Source organism: Thunnus thynnus, chromosome 11, assembly GCF_963924715.1.
Source record: "Thunnus thynnus chromosome 11, fThuThy2.1, whole genome shotgun sequence".
Taxonomy (NCBI): domain Eukaryota; kingdom Metazoa; phylum Chordata; class Actinopteri; order Scombriformes; family Scombridae; genus Thunnus; species Thunnus thynnus.
In genome coordinates, this window is record NC_089527.1 from 25,070,697 (window position 1) to 25,095,076 (window position 24,380).

General features: G+C 38.6%; 3 protein-coding genes across 7 annotated transcripts; all 3 read left to right on the forward strand.

The window, feature by feature from the left end:
• Positions 1–27: 27 nt before the first annotated feature.
• Positions 28–9,287, forward strand: upf3a (UPF3A regulator of nonsense mediated mRNA decay). 2 transcript variants are annotated; one of them, XM_067604069.1, is made up of 10 exons: positions 28–2,305; positions 4,199–4,305; positions 4,421–4,527; positions 4,764–4,862; positions 5,018–5,128; positions 5,236–5,291; positions 5,377–5,535; positions 5,644–5,777; positions 6,779–7,079; positions 7,849–9,287. In XM_067604069.1, the coding sequence occupies exons 1-10, from the start codon at positions 2,165–2,167 to the stop codon at positions 8,035–8,037; spliced, it is 1,404 nt and encodes a 467-aa protein (XP_067460170.1). In that variant the 5' UTR covers positions 28–2,164; the 3' UTR covers positions 8,038–9,287. The 2 variants fall into 2 exon arrangements, with proteins under 2 accessions (XP_067460170.1, XP_067460171.1); XM_067604070.1 differs by having other exon boundaries at positions 6,779–7,067.
• A 935-nt stretch (positions 9,288–10,222) lies between these two features.
• On the forward strand, positions 10,223–13,681 carry p2ry8 (P2Y receptor family member 8). The gene is made up of 3 exons (XM_067604072.1): positions 10,223–10,325; positions 11,622–11,938; positions 12,487–13,681. The coding sequence occupies exons 2-3, from the start codon at positions 11,625–11,627 to the stop codon at positions 13,241–13,243; spliced, it is 1,071 nt and encodes a 356-aa protein (XP_067460173.1). The 5' UTR covers positions 10,223–10,325; positions 11,622–11,624; the 3' UTR covers positions 13,244–13,681.
• Positions 13,682–14,107: 426 nt separating this feature from the next.
• asmtl (acetylserotonin O-methyltransferase-like) lies at positions 14,108–21,490 on the forward strand. 4 transcript variants are annotated; one of them, XM_067604076.1, is made up of 16 exons: positions 14,108–14,186; positions 15,023–15,138; positions 15,911–16,042; positions 16,137–16,184; positions 16,276–16,340; positions 16,435–16,499; positions 16,624–16,732; positions 17,847–18,174; positions 18,254–18,496; positions 18,806–18,968; positions 19,056–19,255; positions 19,369–19,501; positions 19,588–19,728; positions 19,896–20,018; positions 20,566–20,720; positions 21,114–21,379. In XM_067604076.1, the coding sequence occupies exons 2-16, from the start codon at positions 15,046–15,048 to the stop codon at positions 21,129–21,131; spliced, it is 2,016 nt and encodes a 671-aa protein (XP_067460177.1). In that variant the 5' UTR covers positions 14,108–14,186; positions 15,023–15,045; the 3' UTR covers positions 21,132–21,379. The 4 variants fall into 4 exon arrangements, with proteins under 4 accessions (XP_067460177.1, XP_067460175.1, XP_067460176.1 ...); XM_067604074.1 differs by having other exon boundaries at positions 20,566–20,803; positions 21,114–21,253; XM_067604075.1 differs by lacking the exon at positions 20,566–20,720 and having other exon boundaries at positions 21,114–21,490.
• Positions 21,491–24,380: the final 2,890 nt, after the last annotated feature.

The following is a 24,380-nucleotide window of genomic DNA, read 5'->3' on the forward strand; positions in this document are numbered from 1 at the left end:
TGGCAATATGGCTGAGGAGTATTTTAATATTAACAAAATATTGACAAAATCCTTATTGAGATATTGTTGATTAGAGTTCTGGTGTCTAAATTGATGACTTACATTTAAATCTTGCAGACATACAATCATATAAGTAAACCACTGAGCATCTGAATTAACAGACTGAAGAAACATCATTTTACAGTGACATTTTTAATACTCAAATACATTTTGTTATAAAGATGCTGTGATAATTATTGATATTTGCTTAAGTCATTAGAGTAGATATATAAGTAAACCTCATGACACTTAACAAAGTTAGAATGCTACAAAGATTTTGTTTTCAGTAATTTCCTATACAACAAAAAGGCACAAAAGCATCTATTCTCTTTATACAGAGTTATATGTCACCCAACTGTCCTACAATACACATTTATCATTATGGGTATAAAACTGTGGAAAAGTATTCAGTCCTGGCTGAGAGCATATTTTAAAACAGGGAATCCACTGCAGATTAGATTTCCTGTTCAGAGAAACTCACATTGTAGAACAGATTTCATATTTCAATTACCCTTCCAGAGAGAAACATGCAAAGAGATATTCATGTAGTGTGAGACAACTAACTGAAGCACAGAGCATCCTCTCAGATGTCATGTTCCGTTTGAGGGGAGGAGTGAGGTCTCCCTGCCTCAAATGAAAACACACATCTCCTCTCCATTATCCCTCTGACAAACACCGGTCAGATACAGCATTTCATCCTTTACCTCCGGGTCTTGTTTTCCAATGGAGAGCGGCTGGAGCCACTTCAGGAGAGATGGGCTGCACTCCGTCTAAGTCGGCCGTCATTTACACCCAAGACAGGGTCTGTCGGGACCTGGACACCTGCTCCACTTTTGTCCCAAGCCTGAAGAGCTCCGTGTCGACGCCAGAGAGACCCTCACCTCGGCTGCGTGTGGACACCAGCAGTGGGAGGCAAACTTTCCTCAGTGGTGAGTTGATGAAGTTGTTACAAAACGCGCATGGATTCTGATTTATGGAGATTTAATGTCTCATGCATGCTCCGGGAAAAAAAATCGCAGTTGGAGATGCAAGTCCAGTTTATTCCAATAAGGACAAAACGCAGTAACGGAAATCCAAAAGTCAGATTTCTGGACCATTTTATGGCCTAAATATTTCCATCTGCTCCACAGTACCTCACCGAGACGTCCACGGTCGGTCAGTGAGTCAATCGTCCCGGTCTGAATCCTGGAGCTCTGCGGGAAACTCCCTCTTATGCAGCTCGTCCTGCACAGATCAACTCAACATGATGCCCCGCAGCCAGACACCGGACCCGCACACTGAAGCTGAGGGCTGCGAAGCCATTAACTCATTCCAACCTGCAGTTACACAGTGACTCTGGGACATAAAAACATACGCATAACAGGTGGAAGCTGGTTTATTTTCACACCACATAGGCTACTGCTTGTTGGATGTAAAAACTGTACCATCATAAGCTCTATATGCAGTCATGAAATGAAGGGTCAAGTGGAAAATACGCCCAGCTATGGATGAAATCCTGATTGAAATAAATGCATTCTTGAATTGATTGAACTTAATTGTTTTGTAATGATGGTTGTTGATTACAATATTCAAAATCCAGCTGCACGCTTTCTACTAAAGTGACGTCCATTGAATGTGTGTTTACATGTTGAACATTTCAAAACATTTGCAAAACATGAACAGAATTTTAAAAACGTTACATACTCAGATTAAGACAGAATTAAAAGTTTAAAAACATCATTTTGAGCTCTGTCTGCGTCATTTGTGAGTTGTACAGTAAACTATTGGTATTGCAGCATTGCACATATTCACAGTACCTTTAAAAACTGTAATGATTGGGGAAATTAGAGTTTGGGGCCCTAAAACTTTCTTACTGGACATATTGCGGCTACAAATTCAATCAAATGGAAATCAGGAGGAAATGCGAAAGGTCCAGCTGGCGCTAACAGAAACCTTTCATAGCAGTATGCAATCAATGTATGCCCATTTTCTTGTTTTTAGTGACACAGTTGATAGTACTAGTTTTGTGACACCGCTCAGTCGCATTGCCATCAAAGCCGTCTTTCTAAAGCTCCCTCCACTCGCGATATTACTGTAATCTCGCGAGTACAAAGTGACAACACTGGCGAGAGGGAGATGGAGAGAAATGAGGTCTGAAAAGGACCAAATGACGGTGGGCAAGGAGAAAAACGTCGTCGAGATAAAGTTTAGGGACATCCAAAGAGAACAAGAAAACACTCCCGGTAACCCCAAGCAGAAAGAAGAGAAGAAAGAGGTTTTTACAAAGGTAGGAAGACGAGGGTTTGTCGTTTTGTTTACGCTGCGTGGAAAACAGACATGGAGGAGGCTCGGAGGAAGGTGGGATCGTTTCAGCACCGCGGACAGCGACAGGAGTAGGACGCGCTGCTGGAATCACGACGATCCCACTGCTCCTCCAGACCCTCAGCTAGATCTACAACCTCCTATCAGTTTAGACTTCACACTCCTCTCTGACTTTGTTGATGTAACTATTGTTTTTCTCTGTAAAAGAAGCTGACATTGGCAGCTAAGTGATTAAAGGAATGTAGCAAACACTGATCATAATTGTGCTCTTATTTACAATAGTAATTCCTTCATCATCAAATGGTTTATAATACGTTTATTCAGCCTTGCACGGTCTGTAATCCCGGTTTAAGCCCCTAAAATAGCTCATATCCCCAGTAGCCTCGAGAGTTGTCAAGGCGTTATTTGAAGTAGGTGTATTTTAATACAGTTTGCATAAAATGTCAAAAAATGACTGATGGCTCATCCCAAAATTGTGCTTTTGAAAAGATAATTTTGTCTGTCTGCATTTGATAATTTATTATTTGTGTATTCTGTTGTACACCTTAACATGCAGTACCAGTCAAAAGTTTGGACACACCTTCCCATTCACTTCAATGAGAAAGTGTGTCCAAGCTTTTGACTGGTACTGTACACTTTATAAGTTGCTTTAAGATGATAAACCTAGTTTACCCAGACTCATCCTATGTAAGATAGTGTGCATTCTTCTTCTTCTTCTTGTTCTTGTTCTTCTTCTTCTTCTTCTTCTTCTTCTTCTTCTTCTTCTTATTATTATTATTATTATTATTATTATTATTATTATTATTATCATTATTATTGCCAATGTTGTTTCAGGTGGGTGGAAGTTAGGACAAATATATTTTGCAAACCCTCTGACACTGTCACAATCCTGGTTGTTGATACTTTGAATAAAGATAATGTGAAGAAAGTAGCTTCAACATTGAAAGAATAATCTTATTCCAAGCCTTTGTTGAAGCTATATGATATTTCCGCTAATTGACATATCCAATCCCATCTTTTATGGCTGCACCATTCCATGAAATGGAAATATTCTAGATGTGAATCATTTTATACACTTTTTCCCAAAATGTAGCCTTACATGCAGTATATGGTGTCATTGGAAACTTTGAGATCTCCGCTTAAATTTAAAATTAAGTTCTGGGCTTGAATAATGTTTGCCTGCACAGTATGACTTTGGCCCATTGGCAGCTCACTGAAGTTTTTAAAGGGGTACTCAAGCAGTTGGGTAATGCACTTCTATAAAGTTGGGGGACTCATAAGAAACATGTTTAAAAACAGTGTCAGTATCCAAGCAGCAGAGGCCAATATATCATCACTTTTAGTGTCTATTATCTGCCAAGCTACAAAAATGCTGGAGGCTATAATGCAAATTACTGGAATCATTTGCCACATCCCCCCTGCCTGGTTTATGTCTTTTAAACTGCATACCCTCAGTTTTTTTTAACTTGGGCTTTCTGTTACAAATTTGATGTCTTTATAAAGCTTCTTCAGAGCCACAGAAAACATTACGCAATTGTTTTTACTGGATGCGTTGTACTCCCCATGATGAATAAACTGGCAACTCAGTGGTAAACCCCTTTATGAGCATTTCAAATCTAGTTATACAAGAGAAAAATGTCAAACAAATATCAGTGTACTGTATGTCTTTAGTACAGTATTCTCTCATGACTTAGTTTGCACATCAAGTGACCCCACTTGGACCTGAGCCCACAGTTGAGAAACTCTGGTATATAAAATAACTACTACCCAAAGGATGAATTATCCCTGAACAGAAAATGCACCACCAACAATGTTCTTCCTTCTGAAGTGAAAATCATATGTAAATGATTGTCTACAGGTGGTGATTCGAAGACTCCCACCTAACCTGTCAAAGGACCAGTTAGAAGAGCAGCTCAGTCCGCTTCCATCCTATGACTATTTTGAGTTCTTTCCAGCTGATCAAAGGTAACCATGATAGCCTCTTCAGCCAATCACAAAACTACGTATGCTTAAGATAGCAAATATTGTTGCATTGTCCCTTTTATACAGACATTGATGACTTTTTCTGTTGTCTCCGCAGTCTCTACCCGCACCTGTTCTCCAGGGCATATATCAATTTTAAAAACCCTGAAGATATCCTTCTGTTTCGGGATCGATTTGATGGCTATGTCTTCATTGACAACAAGGGTAACTCTTGATTTTTTTAAACTCAGTTTGACTTTGATGCCGCTGTGGTGCCGTGAAGGTGGACATACACCACCACCCATTCTGCAATATTAAATGCAAACAAAAGTGTGTTTGTTTTACAGCTGCAAACCCAATTTAATGGACAGAGAGGTGGCTTTAGAGCTTTTGTTGCCATTGTTACCATTTGATAACTGGTGTGAAGTGACAAGCTGCCTTTTATTTCAATATTTACTCAGGCCAGGAGTACCCTGCAGTGGTAGAGTTTGCCCCCTTCCAGAAAATCTCCAAGAAGAAGCTAAAAAAGAAAGATGCCAAAGCTGGGAGCATTGAAGAAGGTAGTGAAATACAGAGCTTGCATTTTAAACAAGTTATCATTATATTGTTCCAGAATGGATTTCAGAGCTAAAGAAAATAAATCTTTGTAATCTTGGAGTATTCAAACATATGTTTCTGTAATCTTTATTCACCTTGTAATCTTAAACCCCCTCAGACCCAGAATATAAGCGGTTCTTGGAGAACTACTCCTGTGATGAGGAGAAGTCTATGGCCAATCCTGAGACTCTGTTGGGAGAAATAGAGGCAAAGACCAGAGAGCTCATAGGTGAGTCGCAAACAAAATGATCACGAGTTTCGGAGTAACAGCTCCTACAAAATTACTGAACTTCTGTTTCTTTCTCTCCCCTTTCTTCCCACTTTGATCAATTTCAGCTAAACGGACAACACCGCTGTTGGAGTACATCAAAAATAAGAAAATTGAGAAACAAGTAAGACAGAATAAAAAATGCTCAGATTAATTGTTTCTAAAGATGTGAAACATCTTTTGTAATGTGCCACATCCTTCCCCTACAGAGAATAAGGGAGGAGAAGAGAGAGGAGAGGAGAAGAAGAGAGCTTGAAAAGAAACGGCAACGGGAGGAGGAGAAGAGAAAGCGACGAGAGGAGGAGAGACGCAAACGGAAAGAGGCAGAGAAGCAGAAGAAATTGTCTGATAAAGACATCAAAATTAAAGTAACCATTAAAAAATCATACTTATTTGTATATCCTAGTTGTTTGGATACTTTAAATGGTGTAGCATGTAGTTACGGAATCTGTTGCCTCTTGTATTATCTGTTTTAGCTCCTGAAGAAGAGTGACAGGGACGATGACGTGGATTCAGACCGAATGAAGGACAAAAGTGAGATTGGGGATACAGAGAGAGGGAAATGGGAGAAAGCCGGTGGACAAATGAAGTCAAAGGACCTCAAGGAAAAGTAAGGATCATCAAAATCCTTCATTGTAGCTGGGCAATTTTCTGTTAAAGTGAGCATCACGTGGGGTGGTCAGTAATAATACCACTGGTTGGTACCACTTAATGTTCAAGCATACCTAGTGTGTAAATACTAGTCACTCTAGGAATTTTACAAATAGTAAATAATTAGTAGGATCCTGTTGGTTTATGTATCCACTGCCAGAGAAGCTTGCTTTTTAATAAGCTCCTTGATTAAATAGGAAGGATCCTTCCACTGACTCCTTGCAGAGAATCTGCAACAAAATATATATGTTAACATTTACAACTGAGAGCATTGTGTGGGGTGACCACTAATAAGACATAAATGGAAGGTCAGTGGTCAACGGGAGGTCCCTCATGATCAATTAAAAATACTGTGCAAGCTACATTGGTGGATTCTTAAGTGTGAGCTCACAACCTGCTAACCCAAATGTTAGCAGAAGATGCATGTTATATTTTCTGGAAACCCCCCCCCCCCTTTAACCCCACAAACCTGTATTGAGGAGACCAATAAACTGCACTTAGAGATATGTTTGCACTTTACAAAAAGACATAAATCCTGCAGTTTTCAGTGTTATTAAGCAGGGTTCTTCAAGGACGTTGGGGAGTCAAACAATCAGTGGGAGGGTTCTGTCCTGATTATTGAAAGAATTAGCTTGAAGAGCTGTGCAAGCTATGTTGGTGGATCAGCTCACAACCTGCCAACCCAGATGTTCTTTTTTTTATTCTAATGAGCTAACTAATGAGTAATTGCTGATCTGTTGAGTATTAAATCATTTCTTACTTACAAATGATGTAACAGTCCATGACCCAAATATAGACAAAAGTACAGCCCCAATAAATACCTAAATTCAAAACACACATTTGAAATCTGCTATCACTCCTCTCTTAATTGTTAACGTAATAATAATGTGATGTAATGTAATAATGTCTTTGTAATAATCATGTATTTGGTGTCAATGTAAACTCTCCTTTGGCCACTAGAGGTCAGCCTGAGAGTGACAAGGAGCAGAGAGAACAGCACTGCCGCAGACAAAGAGATAAGGATCATCGAGGGAAGGATGACGAAAGGAAACGTCAGCGACACCACTATGAGTTTGACAAGTTCATGCGCCGCAAAGATGAAACAAAATGGGGAAAGGGTTACTGCCAGGACCGAGCCAAAAAAGAGGGGCACCATCATGGCTATTCTTACTGCCCTGACAGTGGAGACAAACTGGGAAAGGAAGACAGGGAGGAGCTGGGTAACAGGAAGGAACGCCTCCGAAACAAGGTGAGCGAGAAGGTGAGCATGAGATGGGGGGGAACGGTGACAACTAATTGATTTGTCTCTCGTGATATAGTCTTTTAACTTCATTGTTATGACTTGTTACAGATGGTGACTGACCTGAAATTGCTCATAAGGATGAATACGTGTTTGTGTGGTGTATCTGTGTTTGGCCCTTTGAAAAAACGGCAATGATGTTACTGGCATTGGCTCACAGAACATCTGGTGTGAGGTGCACATTTAAACACAAGGATCCAAAAGCCAAACAGTTTATTAGTAGAAATCATTCAAGGATGGATGGATGGATGAACGAATGGATGATTTTTCTATACATGAAAACAAAATATCACCAATCAAAAAGAACATTTTACATCCATCACCTTGGAATTTATGATTAATCTATTATAAATATGATACAAAACAATCCATTTTACACTCAAACAAATCCATGACATTTTAACTAAACAAAACGCACGTAGTTTGTCTCTTTGCGCAACCCTCAGTTATGGTTTGGAAGGAAAACCCTGACAGGCCCAAAAGCAGAGTTTTATAACTTCCTGGTAGTGTCTCAGAGCCCTAGTGGTAGTGGATGGTGGTGGTGATTCAACAACTTGTGATGTCAGGCGACCTATCTAGGGTGTGTCACTACCTGCTAGCCCTGTGCATGTTCGGATACACTTCATCCCTGTGTAAGCGGATTAAATGGATTAAGAACATGTATGGATCTATGTAATGAAAGTGTGTGCTGCTTCTCTCTCCCATGCCCTGCTCTCTTGTCTCCCTGCAGGACCGTCCAGCCATGCAGCTCTACCAGCCAGGCGCACGCAACCGCAAGCGCATGAGCTCAGCAGGCAAAGGCTATGACTGCATCCCTGTTGGTCACTCGCCTGAACCCGGGACAGAGCGTTGCTATGACGTTGTTACCATGGCAACAGGGCTTGATAAGGGGTTCGAGAAAAGCAAAGATGAGCAGTGAGCAGTTTGGATGTTCATAGGAAATACAAATAAATTATTCAGCTTCTCAACCTAAGTTGATGCTGACAAGTCTGACTGATTATTATTGAGCTTCTAAAAATAATATTCCCCTGTGAGGGAAAAGTTAACTTAGTAATATTTATTTTCTTATTTTTTGTTTTAGTCATTTTCATCAGTATAGGTGTAATAAAATTCAGAGCTTTGAATGTTGGTCAAGGTTTTTCTTCTTTCTGGACCATGAACATTTTTATTACATAAATATTTTAACTGTCTCACTGTTCAGCATTCAGAGAGTTATCCAACAATACCACTAGATCGAGTATTGATATATATTGGGTATTAATATGATAGCACAACAATTAAGTCAATTTGTCACAACTGTGTGGTATATTTCATGTGCTACCTTGGTGCTGATGCACGTAATGAGATTTTTTCTGTTAATTTTTTAAATTGCTGCCTGCTTTCTAGTTTTTTATTTTAGTTTTCATCAAATTGTATCAAATCTTTGTCACTAGAGGCAGTCCAGTGTCATTTCTGTTGGTCGTGTGTGTGTGTACCTGTAAACTCACCTGTAGTGTCCATCATCAATTTTCTGGTGAAACCATGACCTCATCCTCCGCAAAAGAGATCTTGTTTCCAAGCCTTTGTAGAGTCCACTGAACTTGGATGTTTTTAAAGATCCTACAGATTTTATCAAAAAGAAATATAATGTAAGTAGAGCTTACAGACAATGGATGTAGAAAATGTAAGAGTGGGAATCCTGTGTGTATTTTTGTGTGTGAAGGTGAGCAAATGAGAGGAGGTTATGAATGATTAAGAACACAATGTTTCATGTTCTACCACTTTTTCCTAATTGTTATGTGTTTTATGACATTTTGTCCATAATCTTATTCTAAGGTTTCATGCACTACAGATAGGATTTTTTTTCTGTGAGGAAAGCTTCATGAGCCAGGAAGAACACATTGTCTACATTTCTATAAAGCATTTCCTAGAAATAAAATGAAGGATTTCCCAGCTTGACACAGATAAATGAAAACAATTGATTTTCTAAGATGTTTGCATGGTTTTCTATTAATTCTATCAACTAAATGTAATGGAAAAGCCACAGATATTGCTATAGTAATATGATCTGTTTAATAAGCCTTACTGTATAATGTTTTTGCACATGACCTAACATTTGTCTATCATATCTCTTACATCGTTTGGGTTTCGTTCCTTATGCTGTGAAAAAATAAAGCTCTTCTACAGTTATGAGAGATTCAACATTTGTTTCAGTCTCAGTCTCTGCACTTGAAAATGTACGACAGTTGGGGTGGTGCAGTATTTGCAGGCCGTATTACCCATAATGCACGTTTATAAATGCTAGTTATGAGTCAATTACAGTTAGCAATGAATAAATCTATAACTGAATCCTAGCTTTAGTGGGTGTGGTCATGTCTGGCTGCTTCATGTGTGATGCAGGAGGCAGATTATCCAAATCTTAAATAAAACTCTCCTCTTTCTTTTTCTTCTAAATGATCAATCAAATGTTTTTTTTTTTTCTTTTTACTTGTTGAATTGTCACTCAGTGTCTGTCACATTGTCACACAGATAAAGCAGAACTATCACAAGCAACAGGAAGCACAACAGCATATCTCATAAATCTGGCATTCTCACTTCACTTAAAGACAATACCTTCCTTCTGCCTGTGTGAAAGCGTGTATTTACCTTAAGCCCCAACTCTATTATGGTGCCTTGGCACTTATTAAAAGATATCTCATAGATTTTACTCTATGTGACTCATTTCAGTCTCAACCCACATATAAAGATATTCTATCCTCTGCATTTGCGTAGACGTCAGAGTCATTTGGACTTTTCCCATCACATTTCAATCACAGCAGCAGTATGACTGATAATGAGTAAAAATACAGATCAAACACATGTGTCATGAACCTAAAAACCTTCAAGAGTAGACTACAGTCTTGTAATTTTTAAATGATTTTATTACTCTTATAGATAATTCATGAACCACATAGTGAGGAATAAGACAGATGAGTAAATGTGTATGCTTTCAGTGTTGTTCGCATGTCTGCATCTTAGGAGTCATCTCCAAGACGGATTGTAATGTGTTGGCAGTTTCTTCAGTTGGTATAGGATAGAGATTGTCACATGATCCATTTCCTCTCTTTATCTCTCGCTGTCAAATGCACAAACCTCATTTCCTCAGCAGTCAATATCTGTACCTTAGTCTGCAACTGACACTCGTCTGCCTACCTGACTTCCCTCTGGTCTACCACTGCGTTCATAGAGGTGAGTGTACAACTGACTTTTACTAAGGTTTATCAGTACTTATACTTTATATAATTTAAGTTAATATTGTCTTGAAATGGACTTACGATGCACCGCGTGTCAATATTTCTTTATTTTTAGTGTGATTTTTTTTGTATAGATCTCTACTTTTAACTTTAAACATTTGTTGTTTTTAAAGGTGCCCAGTAAAAATAGACTTGACTTAGTATTTTTAGTGAAAAAAGAAAAAAACTGTACCATGTTTTCAACATGTTTCTTCTTTTTAACAAAGAGTAGTCACAAGAAATAAATGTCTGACTTACATCCATGCTGCAATATTAGTATGGTGTGCATAGTACATAGCATTTGACACACACAAATAGATAATTGCACACTCATAAATAATACAAATGTAAAAACATCATATATTAGTATATATAGAGAAACATTCAGTCCTCATTAGTGGACAGCGATGCAACAAATACTCTTACGGAGAGAAAGTAGAGAAAAAAAGAACTTACAAATATTCATTATTGCAATCCAATATGTTTTCCTGATCTGTCAAAATACTTGAGCATGATGTAGTGATCCTCCTGATCATTGTGGTAATAGTGTACTTTCCATTGCATAACTTCCACTGAATGTTACAATGGCTCATTGAAGTTAAGTGCGTCTTCTGCTTATTTGGTTTGTGGTAATTCCCTCCAAACCACCATGCGCACAACATGCGAGAGAAAGTGTCTAGTGAAAGTGTATTTCTCGTCTGTGTTGATTTGTGAATTTCCTCAAGGCACTGAGATAGAATTCAGTTTTGTTTTCCATTTTCTGCAACTAGACTTGTTGTTTAAGCTCTTGGTTTAAGCTTTTTTATAATATCTTCACTGGCAGTCTACTTCACAGCCAGATTTACATGTGCCGATCGCACGAGCCACCTTGAGCGACAGTTGGCTCTTGTCACCACAAATCGAGCGTGTCCTTTTCCTGTGTGAAAACTCCACCCGACACATGTGCTACTGTCACGCAATCAACAAAACAGAGCAGTGGAATCATGAAATGAATGCAACACTATCTGTTTCACACTTTTGAGTTCAATCAGTTTTGCACAGTTGTATGCACCACTCTTGCTTAAGAAGATTTTTTTTCTTGTGGTTTATGATATCTAATATTTTTCTCATACATTCAGACATTACCAAATGATAACATGATACGCATAAATTAAGATGTACATGATACTGCTTTATTCCTGCCTGTATTTTGTAAGAAAAATTAACACTACCACAAGCCTCATTGAAGCCTTTGTTGATTTATGGCACACAGGTGATGAGAGGCAGCTCCCCTCCAATCATGTCGAATTCAAGCAGCACCAAACTAGACAACGCCACCCTGAACCTGTTTCAGGATGTAAACACCAGCATCACCATCTCTGTCATGTACATTTTGGTTACTGCCATTAACCTGGTAGGAAATGGCCTTTCCATGTGGCTCCTCCTCTTCCACACGTCTCCTAAGACTCCCTCCATCATCTTCATGATTAATCTCACCCTCACCGACTTGGCCCTGGGCACTGCCCTGCCCTTCCAGATCGCCTACCAGCTCCAAGGATACCATTGGAATCTAGGACCCAACATGTGCAGGTATCCTTTGTGTTTGCTGGACACTGCTGAAAGTATCGATGAAGGATGTCCTTAACAGAAATTCATTGAAATTTGGGAGAAATTGTCTCTTATGATGTTTTCAACTTTCATTGATTTAGGACATTCTTAAAGGAATAGTTCGACATTTTGAGAAGTAGGTTTACTCACTTTCTTGCCAGGGGTTAGATGATGAGATCGATACCATTCTCTTGTCTGTGTGATAAATAGGAAGGTACAGCCAGCAGTCAGTTAGTTTATCTTAGCGTAAAGACTGGAAACAGGGGGGAACCGCTAGCCTTCCTCTGTCCAAAAGTAACAAATTCACATACAAACACCTCTAAAGCTCACTAATTAACACATTATATCTCGTTTGTTTAGTCTGTACAAAAAAGTGGCTGCTATGTCTACCCATCTTCTCATCTAATTCTTGGCAAGAAAGCAAAAAACACATTTCCCAAAATGTCAAACTTTTCCTTCAAACTTTTTAATCATGATTTTGCTTTGACCAGTGATTAAATAAAATCCTTTTTCTATGTATCCACCCACAGTTTCCTTACCCTTGTCTTCTACACCAATATGTATTGTTCCATCCTGACCATGATGGCCATTGGTATTGACCGCTACCTTGGCATCGTCAGGCCCATGCTGTTCAGAGAGACCAGGGGGAGGAAGTCCATCGCTGTCATCAGCTGCCTCCTCATGTGGGCTATGGTACTGAGCGTTCTGTACCCGCTGATGACCACAGACCTGACCTATAACATTCCTGAACTGGGGATTACCACATGCTTTGACGTGCTTAAGAAAGACATGCTCCCGTCCCTGTTGGCCTGGGTGGCCTTCCTCTTCAGCATGGTGTTTGTCCTCTTCCTCTTCCCTTTCTGTGTCACGGTATTCTGTTATGTCAGTGTCATACACAAACTGGCCAGTGATTCCAGGACAGCCCAGAAAGAGAGAGCGATACGTCTAGCCTTCATTGTTCTCCTGGTCTTCACCCTATGCTTTGCTCCCAACAACATCCTCCTCTTGACTCACACTGTGATGAGACTCTTCTATCAGAAGTCTCTCTACATGGCCTACAAACTGTCTCTCTGTTTTAGCTGTGTGAATAGCTGCCTTGATCCGTTCATTTACTACTTTGCTTGCAAGGACTTCAGACAAAAGCTGAGACAGATCATCAATCTGCAGATCTTGAGTAGTGGGGACTCAAAGATGGAGAATAGAGAGAGCATATACTCTGGACACTGCACTACAGAAGGTCGTGAGACTGAACACAGCAATTTGGTGCAGCAGCACAGCAGAGTATAGAAAGAGGGAATGAGAGAAACAGAAAAACAGGAGAGAAACAGTGAAAAAGAAAGTGAGGGAGAGAGAGAGATAGAGAGAGTGTCTTAGTGGTTACCCTGTGTCACCCTCTTTCAACATATTTTTACTTCATTTCTTTTCTTTATGTGTATTGCAGAATAAGTGAATATTGGCAGGAGCTGAATCTCTTTTCAAACTTTATCTTTGTTTTTCCATTATTATTTGTGTTTTTTAGAGAATATTTGTTTTTAAAGAACTGTGTATTTTATCTGTCACCCAAACGATTATCTGGCCAGATGTAGCATGTATGAGTGTAAATAAAATATCAATAAAGTCTATATATTACATAAGCCTTCTTTGTCCAAGTATAGCTGGATTAATGTAATTTTAACATTGTATATGTTAATGCCTCGGTAAATAATAAATAAGTTCCTCTTTTCATCATTTTTCGTTTCTTTTTTTCCAACAAAAGATAATCAGAAACGGCTTATTGCCATGTAGGTTTGCTTTGTTGTTGTTGTAATGCATAACAGTCAAACATATACACAAAATGAAGTAATCCTAAATAATATAAAAAAAGACAGGATTTACAATTGTAAATGTAAATGTACAAATGTAAAATATATTCTAAGTGAGAAGAGCTGCTGTAGGTTTACATTTTAAATAGAAGAGAATAAGATGAAATGTACCCTACAAAATATTGACCAGGGGTATATGCAGTGTGCAATTGATAATAATAATGAAAAATAAATAAATAAATAATAGAAAAAGTATTCCTCCTCTCGTCATTGTTATGGTTATGGTTATTGTCTCATGCTATGCACCACGTGCTGCTCCTCTGTCTGCGATTGGTAGATCCGCCCACAGTATAAAACGTCATCACGTATGCGTCGTCATGCTGGTTGTCGTTGCAAGCCGTCCACTCGCCGTTTCCTGACTTGTGCAGGTAAGCTAAATGGTATACTGTATGTTTACTGTAATAAATGTAATGTTCCGACCATGAAAGATGGTTTCAAAGTGACTGTGTTCATGCTGCTGTGGGTAAACTGGCTAACCGACGTCCTTACAGTAGCGTTACGTTAACATGTTGATACAGGAGCTTTTTCAGGACACTAAGTCCTCAAAACAAAGTTAGCTGATATTAACTGACATAGCTAACACCAAGTTAATATGTAGTTAAGTAGGACAGCAGAGGTGTGTGCTATGTTTGTTAAATTAGTAAATTAGGCATATGCTTATATAACGTTACATGTTTACCTGAGCTACTTTCAAAGACGCCACATATCAGAGAATACTTGCGATGTCTTTACTATACTACTTTACTTTTACTATACTTAATGGAAATGTATCTACAATACTTACAGCAATACATTGTGTTCTTTTAAATCAGTACTGTATCACATGTATGAGAAATATAGGCCTAATGCAGCATTTACCTTTAATTGTGTTTATTATAAGCTAATTCGTCAATTATTTTTACAATATGTTTAGAAGATAGAAAAAACCGTCCATCGCAATATTCCGGAGCCCAAAGTGAAAATTGTTTTGTCCAACCGTCAGTCTAAATCCCAAAATATATTCAATTTACAATAATGTGAAATAGAGAAAAGCTGCAAATATTCACATTTGAAAAGCAGGACTCAGCAGCAATGTTTGGCATCATGATAAATGACTTAAATTACAAATTGATTATCAAATTTGATGTTATGTCGATCATGTAATCGAGCCTCTGACATTAACTAGGCCACATCTGTAATGTTTAACTCTGTTCATCACCCTCAGGGCAGTAAGACAAGAAGACCACCATGGTGCTGAACCCTGTCATTTCCAAGCTTGTTGGTAAACTGGTTGTGCTGGCAAGTGCTTCTCCTAGGAGACAGGAGATTCTCCGCAATGCGGTATGTGTCCGACCTGGTTTAATTCATTGGATTTGTATATTTATCATGGTATGCACAATTTGTTTGATCGTGAACACATAAAACTGTATATTTGGAGTTGGACTCTCTACTGGCCCATGAGTCCACTTTTAGATCATAAAACTCTTATTTTTCAAATCAGAAAATGAAAGTAATTTATACTCAGACAGCTCGACAACTCTCCTAATGCTGGAATCATTTTATTGGATCATATACATATTACTATACAAATCAAACCTATTTCTTTACATATCCTACTGGGAAATATGGCTTGCATTATAGGAAAAATATACACGTCAAAGCAGAGTCATCCAAAAGTTAAAGTAATAGAAAAAGTAACACACTATAGCAGTTAAACAATAAGTGATCACAGTAAGTAAAAATGAATTAAAACAGGTAAAATCAATAAATCAGAATACACTTTAATGTATTGTAATGTAGCATATAGTTTCAGCGCTGCAGTGCTGGTAATTAGTATAGAGGTTGCAAATTAAGTGATTTTATTACACATCCCAAATAGTAGTGTCTCTGTCTATTGCACCTGGCCCTGAAGAGTCTACACCTCCACCTTAAAGGAGCTCAAACTCTTTATTTAAGGGGTTTGGGGTATCTGTGTCAATTTGTAGACCTAACAGTAAGGTTTCAGATCTTTGGGCTAAATGTATGATGAATGCTTTGTCACACCTCTTACATTGAATGATAATAACATTAATATGAATGTTTTATTGTTGTTTTGTAATCTCCTACATATCAGGGCTTACGATTTGAAGTGGTACCATCTTGGTTTAAAGAAACACTTGACAAGGGACTTTTCAAAGCACCTCATGAGTATGCTGTTGAGACAGCCAAGCAGAAGGCTCTGGAGGTGGCCAGGAGGATGCCCTTTGTGAGTTAATCTACTTTTTATATGACTATATACAGTATATATTTTTTCTGTAGTATGACATATTGATAACATATTTTGTATTAATTTGTTTCAGAAACACCTGAAGACTCCAGACATAGTAATTGGAGCCGACACTATTGTGGTAAGAGGAGGAAGATGACTTACTGTCTGCAGTATACTGTATGTTGCATGTTTCCTGTTCACTTTCAGCTGATGTTTTTTTATTTCCACAGACTGTAGATGGCATGATTCTGGAGAAGCCAGTGGACAAGCAAGATGCTTACAGAATGCTGTCAAGGTCAGTATAATTTTACATTATTTCATTACATTACAGACATAAAACAGTCAGAGCCTTGTTTACAATTCCTCTCTTCTTTTTTTTCCTGCTCCAGCTTGAGTGGTAAAGAGCACAGTGTCTTCACAGGTGTGGCTATTATCCTCTGCCATGAGAAAGAAAGTAAGTGAATAATTGTTGCAGTTGTTTTTCTGTTGAAATTTGATGAAGCAATGGATCATTTACACTGTAGTATAGTGCTTCCATGAGTGGACACATTTCATTTCTAAACTCCCCTGTCCCTCAGACGAAGAGGTTGATTACCAGTTAATAGACTTCTACGAAGAAACAAAGGTGAAGTTTGCTGATCTCTCAGAAGATATGCTGTGGGAGTACATCAATAGTGGTGAACCCATGTGAGTATGATGGCCTGAACTTTCATACATGTAAGAACTATTGATTTTCTTTCGGTGTAGTAACCGCACCAAGCATTTAATCAGTGGAGGTCATGTTCACTGGATATGAGCATCATGGACTTTTTGCTTGTTGGACTTTGATGCCACAGTTTTATTCCAGCTCTGTTTGTCTTGTCCTATTTGACATGAAGTGATTGTGTCAGCAAGATAGAAAATCTGGAGTGAGGTCAGTGAGTGTATTGTTTGATTTGCTCTGCATTTGAGGAACGTATCATACATACATACAAACCCTTTGTGTATAGTGTTTTTGTATTGTTATACAGTGCTGCTTGAAAGTCTGTGAACCCTTTAGAATTTTCTGTATTTCTGCATTAATATGACCTAAAACATGATCAGATATTTAGTCCTAAAACTAGATAAAGGGAGCCCAATTAAACAAATGAGACAAAAAAATGTCATTTTTTTCATCTTTTTCATTTATTTATTGGGGAAAATTATCCAATCTCACATATTTGTGAGGGGCAAAAGTATGTGAACCCTTGCTTTCAGTAACTGGTGTGACCCTCTTTTGCAGCAATAACTTTAACCAAATGTTTCTGGTAACTGTTTATTAGCTCTGCACATTGGCTTGGAGGAATTTTAGGTCATTCCTCCTTACAGAACAGTCTCAACTCAGGGATGTTGGTGGGCTTCTTTGCATGAACTACATGCTTCAGGTCCTTCCACAGCATTTCTATAGGATTAAGGTCAGGACTATGACTCGGCCTCTCCAAAACATTATCTTTCTTCTTCTTTAACCATTCTTTGGTTGAATGACTTGTGCGTTTAGTGTTGTTGTCTTACTGCATGACCCACTTTCTGTTGAGCTTCAGTTCACAGACAGATACCTTGACATTTTCCTGTAGAATTTGCTGGTACAACTCAGAACCGAAGAAGTGTAAGATTTTTGTCTCATTTGTTTAACTGATGTCTCTTTATCTAGTTTTAGGACTTGAATGGAAGTCTGATCACGTTTTAGGTCACATTCATGCAGAAATAGAGCAAATTCTAAAGGGTTCACAAACTTTGAAGCAGCACTGTATGTTGAAATGAAATGTTTGTCTGTGTGTGTCAGGGACAAGGCTGGCGGCTACGGTATTCAAGCTCTTGGTGGCATGCTGGTGGAGTACGTCCATGGAGACTTCCTCAATGTTGTGGGTTTCCCCCTCAACCACTTCTGCAAACAGCTGGACCTTATTTACAACCGCTGTCCCTCCTTGGATCAGGAAAGTGGCTCTGTCCATTTAAACCACAACGGCACACACTTGATACTCACTCAGCCTCCATCCAACCTGCCAGCTTCATCGAAACACAGCTCCTCATCCAACCCCAGACCCAACAGTCCCTCTGCCAGTCAAACAAAGCACACCCAGAGCAGCCCTTCAGCCAGTCCCATCCATAAGGTTTGCTTTTCTCACCCAAAGAGCACAATTTGTTACTGTTTTCTCCTTATTTATAAGAGCTGATCTCTCCTTTTTATAGGTCAAACGGAAAGGCAGTGAAAGTGAAGTGGGTGAGAGTTCCTGGACATTGCTCAACAGCTTGTCTAAACACACAGATGAGAGAGAGGCTGAGCTCAGAGGCTCTGAGAATACAACATTACCACTGACAACCAACAGAGGGCAGTTGATTGAGCATAATGTGAGAGAGCATGAGGACAGTGGACCTAAGAGAGAGGATTTGCAGCGAATCATTGAACTGATGGATGGATTCAAAGCCTCAAAGGTAATTAGGAATAAACTGTGATTGCAAAATATGAATGTTTATCTATGTTGTAGTTGACTTCTATAAGACGTAATGAAACATTTAGCTGAACTTAAGACTCAAAAAAAAATGGTGTAATGTTTTTAATGAACAGAAATGATAAAACAATGTTTTTATCATTTAGCATGTGTTTCTAGATTCCAGCACATGGTTTTTGTTGTGTGATATCATCAAAATAAAAGATAAAATCTGCTTTATCATCTTAGCTGATCGTTAAAACAAATTAAACTCTGCCTTTGTATCCATTCTGCCTCTCCAAAAATGTCCCAGGCACTGTTTACCGCATCCGAGATGTGTGTGTTCGACCTTCTACAGAGCAAACCAGGGCTGGATGCAGCACAGGTGGCCCAGGAGATCAAAGCCTCTACAAAAGGGACTGAATGCCTGCTGGAGGCTTGTGTGTCTCTGGGACTGTTGAAGAGCAAAGAGAGAAGTTAGTCAGCACTCAGCTGATAATTACAAGATGAGGCATTAACTTTAAATAAATATCTCATATGTTTTATGTTGACTTCACTCCCAGAATACCAGAAGCCAGTGTACAAGAACACGGACATGGCAAAGCGGTTTTTATTGTCAGATGCTCCTTTTTCACTGCACGGCTACATCCAGCACTGTAACAACACTGTGTGGCCTCTTTTCTCCCACCTGGAGAGCGCTGTGAGGGAGGGAACCAACCAGCATGAGAAGGCCTTCGGCAAGAAATCTAAGGATATGTTTCAGGTGATTATCTCCAAGTTCAGTCTAAGATTTGTTAAAATGTGGATAAAATCGAGTTGACATTGTTTTATAAATGCTATTTTCTGGTTTCTCTGGTAATTTTTCTCTATTTACAGGATACTTTCTACAACAGTCAAGAGGTCAAACTGAGATTCATGAATGCCATGCACAGCATCGCTAAAGTTACGGGAAAAGCTGTAGCAACAGCCTTCGACCTCTCCCGTTTTAAAACCGCCTGCGACCTTGGAGGTAAGGATAGATAGAACGTAAAAGTAAAAAGTTTTCATAGATAATAAACCATTCTTCTGCATTTCATCTTTCTGTTTTTTTTCCAGGATGCACAGGTGCCATGGCCTATGAGTTTACTAAAGCCCATCCTGGCTTGTCTGTGACGGTGTTTGACTTGCCAGTCGTCGTTGAAATGAGTGAACATTTCCACCCGCAACACACAGACAACAGGGTATCATTTGTAGCAGGTCAGTTTGTGATTCCACACTAAAATACTGTCATGACTGTTGGTGTTGCTAGCTGATGCTGTGTAATTAGCTTATTCTGTTGGTCTTGGTTGTCAAGTTAAATTGTTAATGTACACCTACTCTCTCTGTAAGCTTAACTCATGGCTTTGTCCTCACTGTATGAATAGGAGACTTCTTTAAAGACGAGTTACCCAAAGCTGACTTGTACATCCTTGCAAGGATTCTCCATGACTGGCCAGACGAGAAAGTGCATATCCTGCTGAGTAAAATCGCAGATGCATGTACACCAGGTAAATTTCACAAAGCTATTTCAATCTTTTCATCTTTTTTATTATGCATTTGACTGATCAATGTTAATAATTTCAATCCATGAATTGTTATGGTATATGATTAGTATAATGTTCTCAGTCATGTGAAACTCTAGAGTTTGCAGACTATCAGTAAAACTGCAGCCACTGATTTCATTGATTAGATCTCTTGCTCTGGTCGAATGATTGTTAATAAATGAAAACAACTTTTGTTTAGTTAAGTTTCCGCAGAAACCTGCAGACTCTGTAACCTTTGTATGACTGCTGAAACTGATAGAAAAGCCTGTTTACAAGCTGAGATGATTGCATTGCAACAAAATGTAAAACAACATATTGCAAGAGGATTGCAAGTTCAAAGCAGAACTAAAATACCAAAATCTTGATAGTGGTTTAATGTTTCCCTTGTTATTCTTGAGCTTCATTTTTTGCCATAAGGCAAAGAAATGTAAGGAGATAAGGGAGTACAAGACCACTACTGTTGTTCTCTAAAAATCTGCATACACATCATGCACTTGCACCATGCTGCCAGGCTGTGGACTCCTGCTGAGTGAGATCTTCCTGGATGAAGACAGAAGGGGCCCGAGTCGTGGGCTGCTCCAGGCCCTCAGTATGAGCGAGGGGAAACAGAGAGGCGCAACAGAATACAGTCTGCTTTTGAAGAGCCATGGTTTCACCACAGCACAAGTCAGACATACAGACAACTTCCTGGATGCTATGCTCTGCATCAAAGTTTGACTGATGACACTTTCAGCAAGACTATATAGAAGGTCTTGTGATTTATATTGTTGGTAATATTTGCCAAAATCAAAAGCTAAGATCAGGACTGTTTTTATGATGAAATGAGTCACTAAAGCAAGTAAACCAATAACAAATGTTCAGCACTACCCTTTTTTTGCTGATCAACAAATATAGGTAGTTGTTTTTTGAGTCATTTATAGAAAGATATATCTAATATCTAATTAAAAAAGTGTGTATGTTAGAGGTATATACATTGTCATTTTTAATGTTGTATAATTAGCCACTGTATAATTGTCCTATACACTAAGCACCAGAACAATCTCTTGTGTTGGGCCGTAGGATGTGCAGTGCTCGTAGCTGAGACCATGTTGGACCGACAGACACCCTACTCCACTCTGCAGTCTCTTAACATGCTGGCCCAGACTGAGGGACTGGAAAGGACAGAGAGCCAGTATGCAGACTTGCTGAGCAAACATGGATTTGGGGACACACGTGTAATTCACACTAAGAACTTTCTAGATGCTTTTATTGCTGTTAAAATGTAGCAGCAAGTGAATCATCCATTTGAATCCTAACGTTTTTTTATTCAGTTGATTATGGCAAAAGATCGCTGTGGTTTGTGATATTTTTGATCAGTGGTTGGAAAATATGTTGAGATATTTTACTGAAGTAAAAATTTTATTGCAACAATTCAATAAACTTGATTATTGATAAAAGTCCTGTGTTCAAAATTTTACTTAAACCTGCAATAACAGATGTTTCTGGACATGTGGGGGCATCATAAACACTACATTAATATATTATCTTTTAAGTTGATGTGGTGAAGTCCAATATTCCTATAACTTTTTTTGGACTTCAGTAACTTGTGATTGAAATCTTTAAGTCTAAAAAATATCTTCATTTGTCATATGCATCATTATACAAGTAGAATGTGTGGTGAAAAGCTGTATTGCCATGGTCATGTACTATAAAATGTAGTCCAAGTATGTGCAAAATAAGCATTTTAGAAGATATTCAGAATATTTTATATGTGTGTGTGAGAGAGATATAATTTTAATTTTATATTCTGTTGAGTGTTAAATCTATAAGAAACTATATACACTAAGTTTTTATGATGTGTGCCACCACTGCCAGTAACAATAACTGAAATGATGGATATATCACCCACAGAAGCTATATATGTACAATAAGTGCACCTGTTCCACAAGCTGCAGGAATTATATCTAGTTTGTTGATAAGCAAGTGATTAGAGATATTTTTTTATGTGCGTGTGAAACAACTGACTCCATTTCCTTTCTACGCTGATACAAATGATAAATATGACAAATGAAACAAATACACTGCATTTTTTACGGATGCTAAAATAAGACCTGTGGTTGCCTGCTGTAGTTAGTGTGAGAGTTATCTATATTATCTGATCTGCAGCTTTACTCTAATCCCCATTAGATCCGTTATGTCAGCAGACAAATAAGTTGAAAAGCCGTGCAAGGGCATTGTAGAAAGAATTGTATGCATCCAAATGGCATTGAAATCCAGCCAATGTCATCCACATACTTACCCACCCAAGTACTTAACTTTGCTTTAAGGGAAGCACAGATCCTCTTAAAGGGAGTGGATAAGCACTCATAGCACTGCTTTCCTTGTAACTTTCTGGTGCTGCAGATACATCCCTGGATCCTATTCCCTAAAACTCACTGGATCAGTAAGTTCTCAGAGTTTCCAGACTGCCCAAAGAAGAGATTTTTTGTCAGATCGGATGCATCTGTAACAGGGCCACATTGTCTCTGCAGGGGATATTTCACACTACTGGGCTGGGTTTTCTATTTTGGCATCTCTAAAACAGTGAAGTGTAGAAAATAAGACAAGAACACTAACAGAGAGCGCCACAAAATGAATGACATGATATGTCTGCATACATCATGTCATACCTTGAATATCTCAGCATTAATGATACCACTTTTGATGTGGATAGTCTACCTAACCAACAGGCTGTTGTAAACAGCAACATTTACACTGTGGTCGTGATGGGTGACGGCTGTGGCAAGAGTGTGCACCCTGCCTCTTTAATACTGTGAGATGTCATATTATGATGCAATCTGGATGCAATGGAGCTAAGATGATTAAAGAAGAAATAATCACTTTTAAGTAGCATTATCTCTGTAGTACGTAGATGTAATTTTTGTGTCTCCCCAGGGGACATGACTTCATGTACACTCACTTCCTCTTTCACTTTAGAGTGGCAGAGGAAGACTGCCAGTGATGAGGGGGCCTTCTTCAAAGCCTGTCAAACATGCTCTGCAGCCAGGGTGAGGCCTTCTTCTCTGTCTTGTATGATGGGTCCAGCACATTTTTCTAAGTTTACTTAACTTTACATATACTTTAGATATAAATGTTCTGCTCAGGGAGAATTTACATACATAAAAGCAAAAAGAACACATTCAATAAAATACGCTATTAACAATAATCATCATCAGTCTTAATCATCAATCATAATATATCGTCTACAATAATACATCATTGAATAATAGCGTTAAAAAGTTTACCCTCACCCTCCCACCCTGACAAACTGGTACCACCCTGGTAACCCTACAATCGCTATTTAAGCTTTAACCGTCTTTCCCTGACCATAATAATCACAATTATTACTGTTTTTGTTAATGATGCTCAAACTGATTTCTTATCCTCTCACATTGCGTGTTGTCAATACACATTGTATTGATAACTGTCAAAGGATAAGATGGTGTCAGAAGATAATCAAAACTCTGACTTCGTACCTTGTGACATGAATCTGTTCCACATGCCTGTAAACTGTTTTACTCACATTAGATGTAGCTCAATTGATATTCTGGAAATGTAACCCAAATATCTTTTTTGTAGTTGAAAGAATTGCATAGTGCTTTAGTTTCTTGCCATGTCAGTAAATCTCCTCAAGATGGCATCAAAAACCTGCAGATTTCTCCAGAAAACCTTTTAGAAAACCATCCTGTTAAACTGTGTATTTTTTTCTTGTGACAGCTACATGTGCTGTAAAGATTATTCGAGCATTGAGTGAAACTGAGCTATCAGAATTAAGGTTTATGTTGCAAGGTAGATGAGTTATTTGTGCTTTATGCATTTGGTTGGGGAGCGTAGTCTCTTAATGCATACAAGCATATGACACCATCCCTTAATTCCTTACAGATATACCTCTTAAATTTCAGTTTTGAAGCAAAGCAGTCAAACAGCTGATGGGAATGTGGGAATATCTCTGGCCAGAATAGCTCTTATTCTTTGTGACACTGAAAGTGTATCCGGATTACTCTTCATTTTGGATCCCTCCCTAAGTATTTTCCTAGAAGGGTAATAAGGGTGGTCATGTTATTCATGGCTATTTTCTTGTCAGTCTGGGCTCAGGCTTTTTGTGACATCAAACTGATTTCCATTACTCAGATTTTGTTCTTTCGATGGGAAGAGACAGAGGGAGGGTGTACTGAAGTTCAAATATGACACTGACTGTAAATCACATACGGTTTGTTTTATTGTGAACGCACACTGAATGCATCAAAACACCACATATTTGCAATACTTTCCTTCCATGCTGATTGTGAAAGCCTGCACTAATTCAAT

What these genes read in the sequence shown, in the direction of transcription:
- upf3a (XM_067604069.1), top strand. Translation starts at nt 2,165, where the DNA reads ATGAGGTCTGAAAAGGACCAAATGACGGTGGGCAAGGAGAAAAACGTC. An exon ending in AGAAAGAGGTTTTTACAAAG is followed by an intron (nt 2,306 to 4,198) that starts GTAGGAAGACGA and finishes GATTGTCTACAG; the next exon opens with GTGGTGATTCGAAGACTCCC. An exon ending in TTCTTTCCAGCTGATCAAAG is followed by an intron (nt 4,306 to 4,420) that starts GTAACCATGATA and finishes TTGTCTCCGCAG; the next exon opens with TCTCTACCCGCACCTGTTCT.
- asmtl (XM_067604075.1), top strand. Translation starts at nt 15,046, where the DNA reads ATGGTGCTGAACCCTGTCATTTCCAAGCTTGTTGGTAAACTGGTTGTG. An exon ending in AACCGCCTGCGACCTTGGAG is followed by an intron (nt 19,502 to 19,587) that starts GTAAGGATAGAT and finishes TTTTTTTTCCAG; the next exon opens with GATGCACAGGTGCCATGGCC. An exon ending in CAGGGTATCATTTGTAGCAG is followed by an intron (nt 19,729 to 19,895) that starts GTCAGTTTGTGA and finishes CTGTATGAATAG; the next exon opens with GAGACTTCTTTAAAGACGAG.
- p2ry8 (XM_067604072.1), top strand. Translation starts at nt 11,625, where the DNA reads ATGAGAGGCAGCTCCCCTCCAATCATGTCGAATTCAAGCAGCACCAAA. An exon ending in CTAGGACCCAACATGTGCAG is followed by an intron (nt 11,939 to 12,486) that starts GTATCCTTTGTG and finishes ATCCACCCACAG; the next exon opens with TTTCCTTACCCTTGTCTTCT.